Genomic DNA, 16,839 nt, shown 5'->3' with positions numbered 1-16,839 from the left:
CCTGTTGGAATGCTACCATTCAACTAACCCCATTGAGAAGGGCTACATGCAGAGGTTGTGGGATATATGGATGCTTCAAAACCCAACATCTAGATCGAGGACAGATGTAGCAATCCCGAGAGACAGCAACATCAGGAAGAAGGGACATAAGAACTCGAAAAATACCATGGGCTGAAAGAGGAGCTAGAAAAGATGTGGAGAGTAAGGGTAACATTGGTGCTGGTGGCAAGAGTAGGCGGCAGTAGCTCAGTCCATAGGGACCTGGGTTGGGAACTGGAGGGTCGCCTGTTCAAGTCCCCATCTGGACCAAAATATGGAGCATGGACTGGTGGCTGAAGAGGTGCCAGTTCACCTCCTGGGCACTGCCGAGGTGCCCTTGAGCAAGGCACCGAACCCCCCAACCGCTTGGAGCGCCTGTCATGGACAGCCCCACTCTGACATCTCTCCACTTAGTGCATGTATAGGTCCTGTTTGTGCACGTGTGTGTTTAGACCTGTGTGTAATTGACAACAGAGTGAAAAAATTGAAGTTCCCCTTGGGGATTAATAAAGTATATAAAATTAAAAAATTTAAGAAAGAAAAAAAAAAAAAAAAAAAAAAAGGCCAGTTACCTACTGAGGACAATTCCAGATTTGTTCGCACTCGGCTCTATTTTTTCTTTATTTTTTTGGCTGAGGAGCCTGAAATCCTGTCGTTCCCTCCACGAGCCCATCCATTCTAATTTTAAAATCCCTCATTATCACCCCCCACCACCCCCAACACACCCACCCACGCACACACATCTGTCACCTATCACTCTCTCCCTCTCTCTATCACCAGGCTGTTTACCCTTAAAGCCAGCGGGTATTCCTGCCAAATCATCCCTGCTGAAATTTAATTAACAACTAACGGAAAGCCACAGAAAGAGAGGGAGAGTGACAGAGAGAAAGAGAGAGACACAGAGAGACACACAGAGAAAGAATCAGAATGAAGAAATGAAGGGAAGAAAGCGAGAAAATCTGAAAACAGAAAAGCAGGCCTTTTCTGAAACAAGTGCACATTCGTGCCTGTCAGAGGGGGACAGAGAGACAGACACTCAGGGACATAATTCTTCATTAATAGTAATCGTAGATGGTCCCTCGACGCAGAGTGACAAGCATCCTAATGCTTCGCTGATAAAATGTCACCCAATCTCCGCTCATGCAAAAGCATTCGCCCTTGTGTACATGCGGGCACGTACATGCATCCACGTACACACACACACAATTATTTTAGCTTGCTGTTTACCAATTTGCGTTGCATCCTTTCTGACCTCACTTTCCTGTTTTTACTGTACACCATGATATGAATGTTAATCATCCACCTACAACCGACCACATACAGAAACTATGTAAGTATCCTTTTAAAGGTATTTTGTAGATTGTAGATGTCACTCAATTTGATCAACACAAAATCTGTGTTGTAGATGTAACCACAATATTTAATTCACATTTATGGGCATGTCTGTTTGCTCATGTGCTTACGGCCTGCATGGATGTTTTTCTGAGCAGGTTTATCGATTTTTTTTAGGGGTTTTAAGCCAAATATTGTTTTGTCATGTATCTGACACAGTCTTACAGGAAAAGCCAGAAGTTCATGGCGTCTGGGGACTGATCCCCTGATTCATCCATGACCGCTGTCCAATCTCGGCATTTCCAGTAAGCTACTGAGAGCATGCACACGGGTGCACGAGTGTGGGTGGCTGCGTGCTTTTTGTTGTCTCATTCATTTCCCAAAGACAGAGAGTAGGAAATGACAACACAGACAGAGGAGAGTGAACGATGGCTCCACTCTAACTGGGAGACAAACAGGGAGCGAGCGTCTGCAGCGGTAGGAGTCACTGTGACGGGAGAGAGGCGGAGACACGGGCGAGGGGAAGACAGAGACACGGAGACGGAGATGAAGAGAGGAGGATGCTGATAAACAGGAAATGTGATTGACCTGAATGTGCAGATGGGTAGGGAGAGAAAGAAAGAGTGAGACAGAGGAGGAGAATGACAGAGAGAGACTCCTTGATGGAGGAGAGTGGTCTCTGGTAGAGACAGAGATTAATCCAAAGCAGCACAGATTGACAGCTAAAGGCTGAGGAGGGAAACAAAATGATGGTAGCTTGAAAGCCTTAAAGAGGACAGAGCTGGTACAGTTATCAGGACAGAGACGTGATCAAGTCTGGTACTCTGTATCCACCTATCAATCCATGCATCTGTCCCTCTAACTATCCATCTATCTATCTATCTATCATTGTGTAATGCACTGAATCTGTAGTCCTCTTTTTGTGAGAGTGTAAGAAGAGGCAGACACTTGCTGTCAAGTTCCTCCTCAACAGCAAGTGTCCTACCAGCCTGAGTATTCTTCACACAGAGTCCCTGCCAGTCTTGGGGTTGCTGTTTTGCTGCAGACTCTGCTCTGGTCTTCCTGCATCTCCTCCGTGGAGCATCTAGGTGCCCACTCAGGCTGAAGCATATGAACTCCTGACAAACTCCCTCTCTCACTGCCACACTCCATCTTACAAAAAAACATTTAAAAGGAGTAGAAAGCAAGCCATTAAAGGTACTTTTTGTTTATTTATTCTGAAATCTGTTTGTGCTTTAATAGGTTTGGAAATATGCCACTGTGCCTTAGAAACTAACACACACTGTATACTTGTCTTAATTCATTCAGCCCAGATGGAGTTTCTTTTTGTTTCTACCTCTTTTCCACACATGTAATCTTGCAATCATTATTTAAAGAGTTATTTAACACCCCCTGAAAATACCCCAGTGATTTAACTTCTCACCTTGCCGCAGTGATGTTCACATGTAGTGTAGGTAATCGTGACATCACAGTTGGGTGTGATTACAGGTGCAACCAGAGAGGGCAGTGAAACACTGCTTTTCAGCCTGATGTCAGGTTTTGTAATTTTTAAACAAACCAAACTCAGTCCTCTTAAAGTGCACCAAAAAGTGGACCAGCAGAAAAGGGACTTCATTTGAAAGAGGACTCAGTTCTTTCTGGTCAACTTCAGCTCTGATGGGGCCTCGGTCCTCTTTCTATTCACACCATAGTCTATATTATATGATATATACTGACATAGTTTTTGTTTTACTTCGGCGTGGCACTGGAATGCACTTATGAAGCCCCCGCTTTCAGATGAACTTAAAACTGGAGGAAACCTTTAGAGTTGATGAATTCTACATTCCACATCTGGAGACGTGCAGTATCTTCCATGGACCAAACTGCTCCTCATCCTGCGTCCTTGCAAGCGTTACAGGCCAGCGTGGATTTTGTCTGTTTTTTCAAGCACTCCAGTGCAATAGCATGTGATCTAGAGGGCTAACTGTGATGGTAAAGAGCAAAGAGAACCTGAAGCACTTTGTGTTCACAGTGCACAGGTTAAGTGAACTGCACTGTGGACTTGTCGTAAACTGAACTCAGACAAGCTCCTGAGGTGGACTGAGTTCTCTTGGACTGTTCTTGGAGTGTTCAGATATGCACAAAAAATGCTGAGTCACCGTTGAGTCCATTTAGACGGCTGAAAAGGGCCTATATACTGTAGTATTCTCCACCCTGGATTTAAGGCCATTATCTTTAACGATGCTTACCTGATCTGGCTGTTTTGATATTAACAGACTGGAAGCCTCCATTTAGCGCCGAGGTGTCGATGATGTCCGAGTCAAAGTCACGGTGCGTCTTGCGGTAGACAAAGAGTGCCACGATGACAGAGATGACCAGGCACATAATCACTGCGATGACAATGCCCACATAGAGCGCCACATCATCCGTACTCGGAGCAGCTAGAGGGGACACAAAGAGGAGGAGAGACACTGTTACGGATTGACAGATATTGGTCTTAAGAGGAAATACATATCAGCAAGTAAAGTGGCCATGAACAGCTCCAACAATGATAATTCTTATGGAACAGCAGAGCAGTGGCAGAGAACAAAGCAATATTTTTTTATGCAAGACGAGATGAAATGTGGTGCAGGCTTCAAATTAACTCGATATAGCTCTCTGTCACTCCTAATTTGCGTTCAAATATTTCACTCCTACCTCAGACCACCTATCGGACTCAAAAAGGACAATCTCTATAGGTTCCATTTCAAATGAAACTTTTAAATAGCCCCTCAGCTTGTGTAATATGATCATTTGTCTAGACAGGGGGAGCAAGAGACAGAGACACCTTTCATAAGAAAAAAAGAATGGTAGCAACTCTTAAAACTTAATAAGGCTGTTAATTATTTTACAAGGGTCCTAACATCCTTTATCAATCCAGCTCAGACTTTAATGGTTTTTCAGCAAGAACAGCGGTGGAATTGTCATTCGTGATCTATATTTTAAAGTAGAGCAAGAAAATTTTAAGTGATGGGTGATGCTGATGGTAAAAGGTATGAGCCACACTTAAGGATGAAGGGGAGACAGCTAAGTTCGCACTACACGGGTTTCAAAGTCCTCAGATAGCTGCACTGTTCACACTATATAACTTGTTATCTTGTAATTGGGAGTGTTAAAGTTTGAGGGTGATGATTCTTAGTCATTCAGGTAATATGATGGCCGAGTGGGTCAACGACTCACGTGACCTTTATGACTGAAACTCAGAGCTCACATGTGACTTTAACGACTCAGAGTTTAAAGCCTGCGACTCCACACCAGTCTGTCAGAACTGAAGAAGCCTCTTGGGTGAGAAATGAAACGTCTTCAAGAAACTCCAGCAAGTCCAGTTGTCTACGATGTTGCACTTAAGAGTCTTAAAGTTGTGGTTTTCACACCGTGTAACTGACCAGGAAGTTACACATTACAAGATCTTCCTTTGGGTAGAATCCCTAATGAATATGTCTGGTGCCTAAACTACACTTTGTCATGAAAACACACACAAGAAGTGACACAGAAAGCTACGCAATACCATGGCAAGACTGTTTTTTTTTGTTGTCGCTGCCACACATTCTCACATGCCAACCTGTTTTCACACGTCTTTGCTATCTATAGCCTTCTTCCTCTTGGAGCAACAACAACTTTGGTTCATGTTGCAAATGCAACACATACAGAAAAGTTACTTTTATTACAGGGAACCCCTCAACATGTGTCTTGCGCTCTTATTGGCTGTTGCTCACCAACAGGTCCCTGAGAGTTACAGATATGTTGCCTGCTAGATATCTAAGATGTGTCTGCAAAGCCGTTGTCTTAGTATAGGTCAGACATAGTGCTCGAGCACCAACTTACGAATGCCGAGCCAGTGCTGACTTGCCTCTGATCTGGGGCTTTTGTCGGGGAGCACCAAAAAACTGTCAGTGAGTGGAAAATTAGGGCTAAAGTTGTGTAGTGTGGAATAGGCAGTAAAGGCACAGGGGAGTAATGATGAGGCAGTAAGAGGAGGTAGAGCCAGTAAGTGGAGAAGAATATAGAAAAGAGCACACACAAGCAGATGAAGAGTGAACAGAAAGGGAAGGGGAGTTAAAGGGAATAAAAGCAGCATAAAAAAAAGAGAATAAAGAAGCAGGGAGGATGAAAGGAAACAAGTAGGGCACAATAAATAAGGAGAGGAGAGGAGAGGAGAGGAGAGGAGAGGAGAAAGAGACGGAGGTGATAACAGCAAAGATGAAGAAAACAGAACGTACTTGAACTTCAAAGCAGCGAAACAAACAATCCTACATATTTAACATGAAAGTGTCTGTGGAACTTTTTTCGAGTCGTCTCACACTTAAAGCACTCCTTGTATAATCACGTCCTCTGTAGCTAGTAGGAGGGGATTTGTCTGCAGCTATTAAGAAGAAGGCAGAAAAGTATAGGAATGCTCCTTTTAATCTGCCCTTAAAGTTGAGAGGCAGATAACAGGCTTTTAGCTACAAACAGCCTGAGTCATTTGCTAAAGGATTTGCTGTTGTCGCATCAGAACAAGTTCAGAAAGCACGACTTTGATTATGCACGAAATAATCCTTTGATGAGGCACACAAACATCCAGGCTCACATATGCCTAAGCATGAAACACACATTTGCAGAGGAGAGGTCACTCCTGGTGGTGTTAGTTACTCATTTACCACTTGAGGGAGCTATGAACCACTTCTGGTGTCTCTGGGGAGCTAAGCGTGAGGGCAAAGCATGTCCCTCTTAATTATGTGACTGTAATGAATCAAATGTCTCTGGGCACTATGTCCAGGACAAAGAAAAATTATACCCAAGGTTTCTTTTTTTTTTCAGGAATTTTTTATAGACAAATGACAAATCAGTTAATAGAGATGATATAAAAATACTAAAACTACTTCACTGGCTCCCTGCTGAGTTTAGGACCCAGTTCAAAATTCTCATTCTTACTCACAGAGCATTATACGGTCAGGCACCCTCCTATGTAGCTGAACTACCTCACCCGTATTCTCCAGCTCGCACTCTCAAATATGCTACATTTGTCATCTGCCCCTCGCACTCGTCTCCAGACATGTGGTGATCGAGCTTTTGCGGCCATAGCACCTAAATTTTGGAATGCTCTGCCTGCTCCCTTACAATCTGCTGACTCTGTGGTTTCTTTTAAGACACACCTCTATCAGTGCTCTACTTTTTCAAATTCTATGTATTGTTGTTGTGTTGTATGAATTCTTCTTTTTTCTTGTGTGTGTGCAAATTGTTTCGCTAGCTGTGCACTTTTCACAACGTGGCTCACACAGTCACTTTGTCTCTGTGATTGCTTTCTTGTTGTATATTGCCCCGTGAAGCACTTTGTGACCTATGTCTGCCAAAAGTGCTATGTAAATACATTTAAAATACGTACTTACTTCATATCTGACAGATGAATTTATAATAATAATTACAATCATTAGCTCCAGTCCTAACTGTTGACATCTATAGTTTAACTCTGAATGTGAAAATGCCATGTAAAGTGTGTTATTTAAACCAGATTGTGGTGGAGGTACTGGTGGGGGTGTTTGCTTGACTGTCATGACATGTCAGCTTCATTAAAAGTACATACATCTGTGATCAGTTCCCTAATTTAATTTTAACTTTAAAAATTTTCCAAATTCTTTTCCTCTTTTCCAATATCTCGTTTTATTTTATGGAAGTGATCAATGTAAGTGCACTTGTCCTTTAAACTTGATATTAAAAATAAAAGCTAACAAAATAAAAGACGCCTGGTACATTCGTTATAGGCGTATCAGTTTGTAGAACAAGTTTGTAGAACAGTTTTGAACAGTTAGAACAAGAGGCTGCACTGCAACGTGCAAATCACTCCTTCTCGTGGCTGCCTGCGCTTTCCCTGTCCTCACCGCTGCAACTTGCGCTCTCTTCATCTACTTCATCGCCACTGCTGTACAAAATTTAAAAACCACAACACCCATAATTCATGTAGGAACTGCTACAGCCAATGTGCAGTCGGCGGGAGCTGCAGGACGACTCAGCCACCATAATCAGTTTTTAATGTTTTATCAGGCAATAACTACTCCAGACTCTGCTCTAGTGTAATTTTTGGAACAGTTAGAACAGGATTCAGGATTCGGGACAACTGCTTGGATTTCAGGACTGAATTTTTCAGGACGTCTGGTCACCCTAGGTCACTAAATAACCACCCACCTTTAGTGGTGACAAAGCTGCTGGAAATGTAGTGATGATTCACTAAAAACAACAGTGTTCTGTCACTTGGCAGGTGTCACACCATCCACCATCCCCTCCACCTCCAAGTGACAAAGTCAGCTCATGTACTACGTCACTTTAGAAACGTGGATATGATATACGTATATGAAACGTACAAATTGAAGGTATTCGTGGTTTGCAGAAACGCACAATGCCAACATTTTCCTCTGACAACATCGCTGATGCAGTTCATGTTAACAACTCCTGATCTGTGTTCAAGAGTTTCCCCTCTTTTTACACAGATTCATGGCACAGTGGGGGGTTTGTTACAGCAACTTAAATCACTGCCAAATATCTGTTCATCACATTTAACTCAAACTTAAGGCACTACCTCTAAATCTCTTAAGTTTAACCCCTATGGGTTCTGTCATTTGCAGTTGCCAGCTTGCTTTTGATGTTAAAAAGATTGCTAAAAAAATCCCAAATGCCTCAACGACACAGCTGCACAAAGTTGCCCTGTTATCAAGGTCCTTGCACTTGCCAAGGGGGAATAGAATTGGATAATCCTCTTAAGTACCAACTCCCTGATCTTAATTATGATCACCATCATCCTCATCTATTTAGGGAATCTTTATCTTGTTTCTACTTTAACTTGAAGGTCTATAACTTCAGAACATATGGGGTGCCAGACAGCCATAAAAACACTTCTAAACTTGCCTTTTCCATTCCTATTTTCCTTTAGAGTGTTTTGGGACACTTTGGGATAAGCTAACTAGGCTATGGCCTGCTGTGGTTTTGATGTATGTGCGTGTGTGTACTAAGCTTAACGTGTTTTATACCAGTGGGCTTAAAAATCCTTTCTTCACTGTCTATCAGTTTATATCCCATCTCTCTCAGATCTTCCTCTCCCCCCACAACTCACACCTCTCTCTCTCTGACTCCCCGTGTCTCTCTCTGTCTCCATCTGTTTGATTCGTAGATGAATGAAACAACATGTCCCATTAGAGCTTCTACCTGCCAGAGTAACCTACATATAACTGCTAGATACCAAATATTTTCTTTTTTCCTATAAATTTTCACTTTTTCCCCCCTTTTCTTTTTGTTTTTCTGTCCTACATTTTTATTGTTGCTTTCACCTTAAGAGTAAACATCACACACCTCATCTAGACTGTGGCGAACTAAGCATATTCATTGAGAAATGGTGCTTAAGTAGAAGCAACAGCATTGTAATACATGGTATCTGTGTTGAGAAATCAGTGATTATGCTAAAATCATTCTGAAGTTTCAAGGAAATGGGTGGAATTAATTTATAATTTGAAAAAATATATATTTATATACATATAACAGAGAAGTAACAAATCTTCTTAGTCAGTGATGTCACAATATCCACGACAGGTCATGCAAAATTCAGTTTAACTATTATTATTTTTAAGTTATTTGCTGCATTAACATGCACTACAGTGTCTTTGATGGACTGACTTTGCATTTGAGCTTAATCTTAAAAACGCCTTCCATCTCTCTCTGAATGCTCAATGACATTTTTTGAATCGGGAGAAGAATAATTTAAAAAAAGAATAGAAAATTGGCACTAATGTACAGTAGCTTTTCTCCAGCACTCAACTCCTCTCTGTGCTCCGTATGTGTCTACTTCTTTGGTCTTTCATTTCGTTGAGCCTCCACATAAAAAGCAAAAGTGCTGCTTTGGTTGTCTATTCTTTAATTCTGATGTTCTTTAATTGTCTGACAGTGTTGCATAATAGGCCGTCTTTTTTTGACAAGATGGGGGCTGAAAAAGGGACTGAACGTGGGTGTGCACTTTGACCAAACCCAGATGAATGAATAATGTGTTTAGACCTCTGTGTGTATCTAAGCGTGGCCCAAGGCGCTGCTCTGTGAAGCCAGAATGACAAAATCGGCAGTGATAGAATGAGGAAAGAGCACATGTCTGACTAAGTACTAATAGGTGCACACCTATGTTCAATTTCACGGGCAGTCATGCGAGCACTAACACTCACAAAGAATGTGTAGGCAGGCACACACACATCCATATTAACTTTTATCCACAAGTCAACTATGTCCTGTGCTATTCCCCCCTCGTATGAGCAGTTTTATGTCCGACGCATGAACAACAAGCCTGGCTAAATAGGATTTAGATTAATAAATAGCAGAGGAACTGAATAAGCAATGCGCCTGTGATGTTCCAGCAAGAAATATCTGACAGCTCTCTATAGGAGGGAGACTGCTCTGTTCTAAAGGTCAGGACATGCACACACACACAAATGTACACTGACCACATAGATGTGAACAAACACAGAAAAAACCCATACACTTGGAGACAACACTGAGTAGAGTAGAGAACTCTTTACTTTCAGGGGTACCGACCACATTACATTGGTTCTACCGACTACTGATTCATGCTGAATCCATCAGTGCTAAATGATGGTACCTGAGAGTGCAGCAACCCCAGGTTTAAACAAGAAGAGCAGGTGCCATGAAGCGCTCCAAAGCCTGGAAGCCTGCCACAGAGCTCTGAGGCTGGTGTTGTGTTGAAGTCTGGTTCCCTATTGATATGTGTTTCCCCCTACTTAAACCTTACCCAAAACCTTAGTCCTAACCCTACCCACCGAGGGTACAACACCGATACAACACCACCAACAGAGCTCAGCGGAGCCACCATGTTTAACCTCAGGTAGGAGGTGTAAGTGCACTGAAGCCGGGAAGCTGAGAAGCAGCAACCTCTGAGGCTGAAAAATGGAGCTAACACGGCAGTGCCAAAAGCTTTAATTCCCCATAGACAACTGCACGGTTGTCACAATTGGATATAACTCAACCCTGTACATTTAATACATTTAAGCAAGGATAAAAGTTACACATACATGGGGTGGAGCTGCTTGAGTGACAGGCTGTCTGCAGGGCGTCACAGTCTATAAGTTAGATCCACCCCTCGCTCAACCAAAGCTCCACCTACATGGTCAATTCTGACTCCAAAAATCCAAGATGGCGATGGCCTAAATGCTGAACGGGAGTCCACAAACTAATGGGTGACGTCACAGTGGCAAGTGGCTTCATTGCCGCAGTGCTACTAGTTTTGGCATCTGGTCGATTTTATTGTCTGTGTTATTTTAGTAAAAGCCTATTATCAGTGCTTGATGAGCAGACACACATACACACACAGACATAAACACACATAGCAGACAGACAGATTAGCTCTATGTGTGGTTAGAATTATGTTTAGTCGAGTATGTCACCCCTTCAGCTTCTTCAATAATTACTTCCTTTTTTATTACAAAGAAAGTTAAGTATCAGAAAAAAGTATCGTTGAATACCGGTATGGAATTCCAGCTACTGGAACTGGTACTGGTATTGGTTTAAATGTGGACGGTACCAAACCTTACACTGAGAATGATGATATTGTTCTATCAGAGTCAAATTAGACAATAGGGAGACTGTTGACATGAAGACAGTGGGGTGTGTGTGTGTGTGTGTGTGTGTGTGTGTGACTGAAGAAGAACATCCTTACTCCCATAGGCAACAACCTATCACAGTTTATACATCAGGTAAGGTGCGAGACAGTGCTGTTCACTTGCTATCTGCTTGTCAAAGTCATTTGCTCTACCTGCATCTCTTATCATATACATATATGTGTGTGCATGTACACTAAAAATATCTATACATGTGTATTTGATCCATGATGGTTTAAGAAATCTTGGCATTTGGCATTAGGGAACGAGATGGCGTGCTCAGGGAGGGTAGAAAATGTGTTAGACTTTTGACAACGTACCATCCTTCCTTTATTTTCTCCATTTTTTTTATAACAAGAATGCATTGCAATTTGTCATAGTTTTGCATGACAGCGTTACCTTACTAGCTCAATATTGAGCAGTGTGTGTCGTGCCTGTGTTTGGTCAAAGCCAAATGGTCCTCGGATGCAGAACTGAAATTATTCTGCCAGGGTTCACTGTGCACATGCCAAATTCAGTTTGTTTGGAGTGTACAGTCGAGGCGAGTGTGTGTGTGTGTGTATGTGTGTGGACTGACTAATGCTGTGCCTCACTGTGCCCAGTAATAATGGGCATTGTAATTGGCAAAACTTTATCAAAAAAAAAAAAGGGTCTGGTAATTTGGTCACATACAGTTGGTAACCGCATGCGTGTGCCAAAGTGTGTGACTAATAAACCTTTGGGGCTGCGGAAATTGCAAGAATTATGCTCTCTCTCTCTCTCTCTCTCTCTCTCTCTCTCTCTCTCTCTCGCAGGCAGTTGATTACACACATGGGCTAGCGGAACAGAAGCCCCGGCTCACCCTCAGTCAGCATGGATCGCTGTCCATCGATTGGCTGAGCTTTTTGTCATTCTCAGAGTCTGTCCAATCTGCCACGGACAGGATTTAAAGAAGAGGGAAACAAGGATAACTCAGCTTAGCTCGTCTCTATCTTCTCTGTGATCTGCATCCAAAGCAGAGCTGTGGAGAATCACTACTTGAAACTCATTCAACTGCCTTTTTGATCTTGCTTGGCACAAACATGCAAACACCACCCATACTGCACTCCTGGCACACATATCCGCTCTAAGTAACTGGCAGGGATGAACTAAAGAGAGACGGTCAGAGAGAGAAAGCGAGCAGTCATTTGTAAAGCTGTCTATCCTTATCTTCTGTAGTGGGGATGGAAAAAATCTTGGTGCCAAGAAAGAAAATATGGAGTCACTTTAGAGTCACTAAAGACAGGGGGTGTGTTTCTATGACAGCAAACAACTCTGTACAGGTATATAAAGTCATTAGATTGTGTAAAGACCCTGTGATATAAAGCAATTGCAGCCATTTAACGAATGGGCTGAACGCAAGCCTTTCAATGCAATGTGTTTTATCCAACAAAAAGGAACATCATGACCTCTTTCAGTGTCTGCTGGCCACAAATATGAATCACAAAAATACTGGCAGAACAGAAGCTGTCTCCCTCCGCACAAATCTACAGCTCAGCCACCTCCCGCCCTTCTCATCGCCTCGAGCTAAGCTGCTCTCTGACTGGCACAAACAGCCATGTCACATTCTCAAAAAAGTGATGTGTAAGCAAACAAACGAGGGTGCAAGTGCAGAATAAAGTACTGATAATTGTAATGCTGTTTTTTCCACTAACTTTTTTGACTTCAGGGTAAAAGTTTTCGGCCTTCATACATGACTGAAGGTGTGAATGACCGACGGACCTTGTTGTGGTCAAGATGAGTTTAATCCCTTATTCCACTAAAATTACTATGTTTGCAAGTTTATTTTAAACATCGGAAAACTTGCTAAAAATAGGCAATAGACGCCTCTCCCGTTGCCAATAGACGGGGTTTCTTTTCTGTGTTATGTTTTCAGGGTTAGTAAACAGCAGAAAGCATTTACTCAGCATTTTCTATTTGCTGTTGTATATGGTGGTGTCTCTCACAGTGCCAGTATGCTGTCTCCTTATTTCCTCTTGCCCTCAGATCAGGAGAAGCCCTCTCACCTAACTGTCTCGCAAATGTTGCATCATGCACAATACGGCACCAAGACCTTCAACACTGCACCAACAAAAGAGGCAAAAATCAGTGTGTCATATTTCCATCACTGACGATCAGAGGGAGCTGACTGGAGCTGTTGATGATATTTACTCTTGACTAATAAAGAGGCATTCATCTCGGGAATGAATGCTGATTGTTACTTTTCCAAGATGAAAGACAGATGGTAGTGGGGTTTTTCCAGTGGGAAAGGGGCTTAAAGCTGGATTCATACTTGTGCGTCAGCTCTTCACAGAGCCTGTGTCTTAGCCTACACACGTGGCCTACACTGTTGTGAGCATTTATACTTGTGCAGTGTGTCTGCAGTTACACATCCAACACACTAGTCGGCAGTGGGGTTTCTGTGAAGTGCTGTAAAGTTAAGTAAATTCAAAACACACCCAAAACACACATTAAACATGGCTTAATAGTGAAAGTTTCAAACACAAGTACACAAATCAGCTTCACTACAACTTGCAGCATTCACAGACAAAGTATTAGTCTTTTGCTGGACACATTTTCGCCACAAATACAACATGCTAATGTTTTTAGCACAAGCCTATACAATTTTACATTGTAAAAATTAGCCTAGCGGCTAGCAGACTTTTCCTCTACTCATATGAAGCCAGGGACAACAGCAACATTTAACAAAGGTAACCTAACAAACATCGGCTCTATTACAACTCACAAGGTTCGCTGACAAAACAACTGTCTTATACGAAACACGTTTTCCAAACATATACAATATGCTAACATTATTAGCACAAGTCTATGGCATTTTACACTGCATAAATTAGCCTAGCTACGAGCGGAGATTTCCTCTACTCATATGAAGCCATGATACAAGATTTAAAATGCTATTTTGTGGAGGCTTTACTGTCTTCACAATTTATTGTTTCTTATCTGTGAAATTAAAGTAAATAAAAGCTTTCCACTGAGGGAAATGGTTTCAGCTTACAAAAATAGACAGGACGACTGTGTTGCCGTGATGTGTAGTTACATTTCTGGGGAGTTGCACATCAGGCTTCGGCGTAGGGTACGGTGCAGAATTATAAATCATGCGTTAAGACTGTGAAAAGATCACAGTCAGATCCCACTTGATTGGACGAAGATGCTTGTTTTAATATTCCTGTTGGTATGGAGGTTGTATTCCCAAACAGAATATGGCCTGGGAACCAAGTTTTAGAAACAGAAATCTCAGCACCTATATATAATTATTAAGTCACACTGGTATTGACCAAATACCCTATCACCTCCCTGCAGATACAGTATGGTCATGGTTCTGCAATGGAGCAGCAGAAATCTTCCATATCGCCTCTTTAACTGGCAGCTGTGGATGCAGAGTCTGATTTTGCCAGCACAGCTATTGGATGTCGAACCAGATATGGAGGTGGTTAGTACTGCATTTGTAACCTGACTTAAAGCCCTGATACAGACAGGAGATGGACAGCAGACACGTTGCGGTTGTGTTTATACTGCACTGGGTGTCTGCATACAGTAGGTGGACGTGTTCACACGTTTGGACAACATGTTGACAGTCCCTCACGGACATGTGGACTGTGGAAAGTGTCATTTCAGTTACACATTACATTTATATCTGTAGTCATACTCCAGTTTGGTAATTAGTGAGTCTCAGAGCCACTCATGCAACCTCCCAGTGCTGGTGTTAGTGACTGTATTTTTGAATATTAAAACTGGAGTGACAATCTGTTAAATGAGCAATGACTGCCTCTATATCTCATCTCTAGTTCTCTTTGTGTCTGCGTCTGTCTGGGACTAGTCATCTCACAAAACACACCGGGATGATGAAACTGCTTCAGCAGGCCTTAAACGAGAGTCATTAGAACACATCACAGTCGCTCATAGACTGCTTTGAAGATAAAACGAGAGCTCCTGCAATGAGAGAAGTAAAAAGCCCGGTAATAATAAATGGCAGAGGTCATTTCCCTCTTGCATCTTTCAATTCTTGTGTTTGTAGTAAATCTCTCTCATTATGTCACTTTGAGGAACAGTCACAATGAAAGAGAGGGAAAGGAAGAGGGGAAGAGAGCGGGATAGGAAGAAAGGAGCATAACAAGTACAGCTGAATGTATTTTTTAAACCCTCTTATCATCTCTCACCTTTTCTATTACTCATTCAGTAGCTTTCATACCTCCCAAAGACGTATCCCCCTCACCAGGTGATCCTGTGCCTTCCTGTTAATAATTTTTCTCTTCTACAAATGATGCATTAGCAAGGGGATCATTTGACATGTCAATCATTTAGATGATACTTTAAAGAGAATGGGTCAAATCAGTGGATTCGAATCAAACTTTCACTCAGTTCAGTGTCTGTAGTTGAACCGCGCTCCATTGAGTTCTCAGTGAGCCAATATGCTTGTAAACACAAAGCAAGTGTTCAGGACTAAGGCAAATTGCCTACTTTGGCAAAACTCCAAAGCTGGCTGGCGACTCTCCAAAATGACCACAGCTGCAACAAACTCACAAATTGTGAATCAAGTGAACTGGCGCAGAATCGATTCGCTGCTATCAGACAGGAAGAAAGAGAGAATCAAGTTAATTAAAGGAATCTGTCACCACTATGGCGCATTCGCTTTCTAGACACAGCTCTGGGATCCTGCACTACATTTTAAATGACTGAAAAGTGTTTTAGTAAACCTTCAATGCAAGATGAGTAAAATATAAACATACATGGATAATAATAAAATAGGACTTTAAGATCCAATGCGTAGTGTTTGGAGGCATCTATTGGTAGAAATTAAATTACATGTACTAGGTATGTTTTCTTTAGTGGATAATCTCCTGAAAGTAAGAGTCACTGTGTACAGAGGGAGCGGGTCCTCATCTATGGAGCTCTCCATATTGTATCACCATGTTTCTATAGTAGCCCAGAATGGACAAACCTAACACCAGCTCTGGATACAACCATTTCTTTATTGGTTGAAATCACTGGGTCTGTTTGTTTTGTTTCCACCAAGCAGTACGGTACAGTTCAGTTCGGTATGCTTTTCTTACGTTTCCACTGTGAAAAGTTGTGGATGGTACCAATGGAACCGTTCCGTACCGTCCTCATTTTTGGTCACCCCTTTGTTGGGGTACCTAGCACACAGATCACTGCAGTCCGTTGACTGGTCAATAGCGGACAGTCACTCTGCTCAGGGCTGAGTTGTGGCTGGTTTTGAGGCTCATGTAACCACTGTTCATACTGGAGTTTTACATACAATAGTAAACTGTAACTATAAAATTGAAATTATGTTTTGCTGTCTCTTGCAGCAGCTGTAGACTGAGAAAAAATATTCACTGGGCCGACTGCTGGCAACTTTTAAGATGGAACATTTACTTGTTATGTTAATCAGTGCATGAGTTGATGATGTAAATTTTTTAAATGCCCCACTGAAAGAGACTCTCACTGCAGCCTGTACTATTCTGTTATGAAAATGTCAGCATGTGCAACCCAATTCCATGGACAATAAATGAGGTGCTGGACTGATAAAGGACGAAATACAGTGAGTGCTGGACGGAGCAGTGAGTGACAACAACCGCGCCCACGTGAAAGAGTACAGTTTGCAGTGGAAAGGCTACGGTCTAGGTACCATGTCTGAGGGTTACTTTTGGTTCCAAAGATACTATACCGAAAGCATTTGGTGGACATGGGCTGCAGAGACCTCTGGGGATGCTTTGGCTCCTGTTAAAAACCTCCACAACATCTGGAGCTAATAAGTTATCAAACAAAAAAGGTGAGCATACATCAGCAGGTGCTGGGCTAGCAGCCC

General features: G+C 42.2%; 1 protein-coding gene across 2 annotated transcripts in view; it reads right to left on the bottom strand.

The window, feature by feature from the left end:
- Nucleotides 1-16,839, bottom strand: part of unc5ca (unc-5 netrin receptor Ca) — a 286,639-nt gene that overhangs the window by 35,638 nt on the left and 234,162 nt on the right. For both annotated transcript variants that reach the window (XM_049579110.1, XM_049579112.1), the window contains one exon: nucleotides 3,600-3,791. In XM_049579110.1, coding sequence (XP_049435067.1) covers nucleotides 3,600-3,791 — 192 coding nt within the window. The remainder of the gene's footprint in view (nucleotides 1-3,599; nucleotides 3,792-16,839) is intronic.

The sequence above is a fragment of the Epinephelus fuscoguttatus genome, linkage group LG6 (assembly GCF_011397635.1).
Source record: "Epinephelus fuscoguttatus linkage group LG6, E.fuscoguttatus.final_Chr_v1".
Taxonomy (NCBI): Eukaryota; Metazoa; Chordata; class Actinopteri; order Perciformes; family Serranidae; genus Epinephelus; species Epinephelus fuscoguttatus.
The sequence above is the reverse complement of the archived record's forward strand: the minus strand, read 5'-3'. Positions and strand labels throughout refer to the sequence as shown.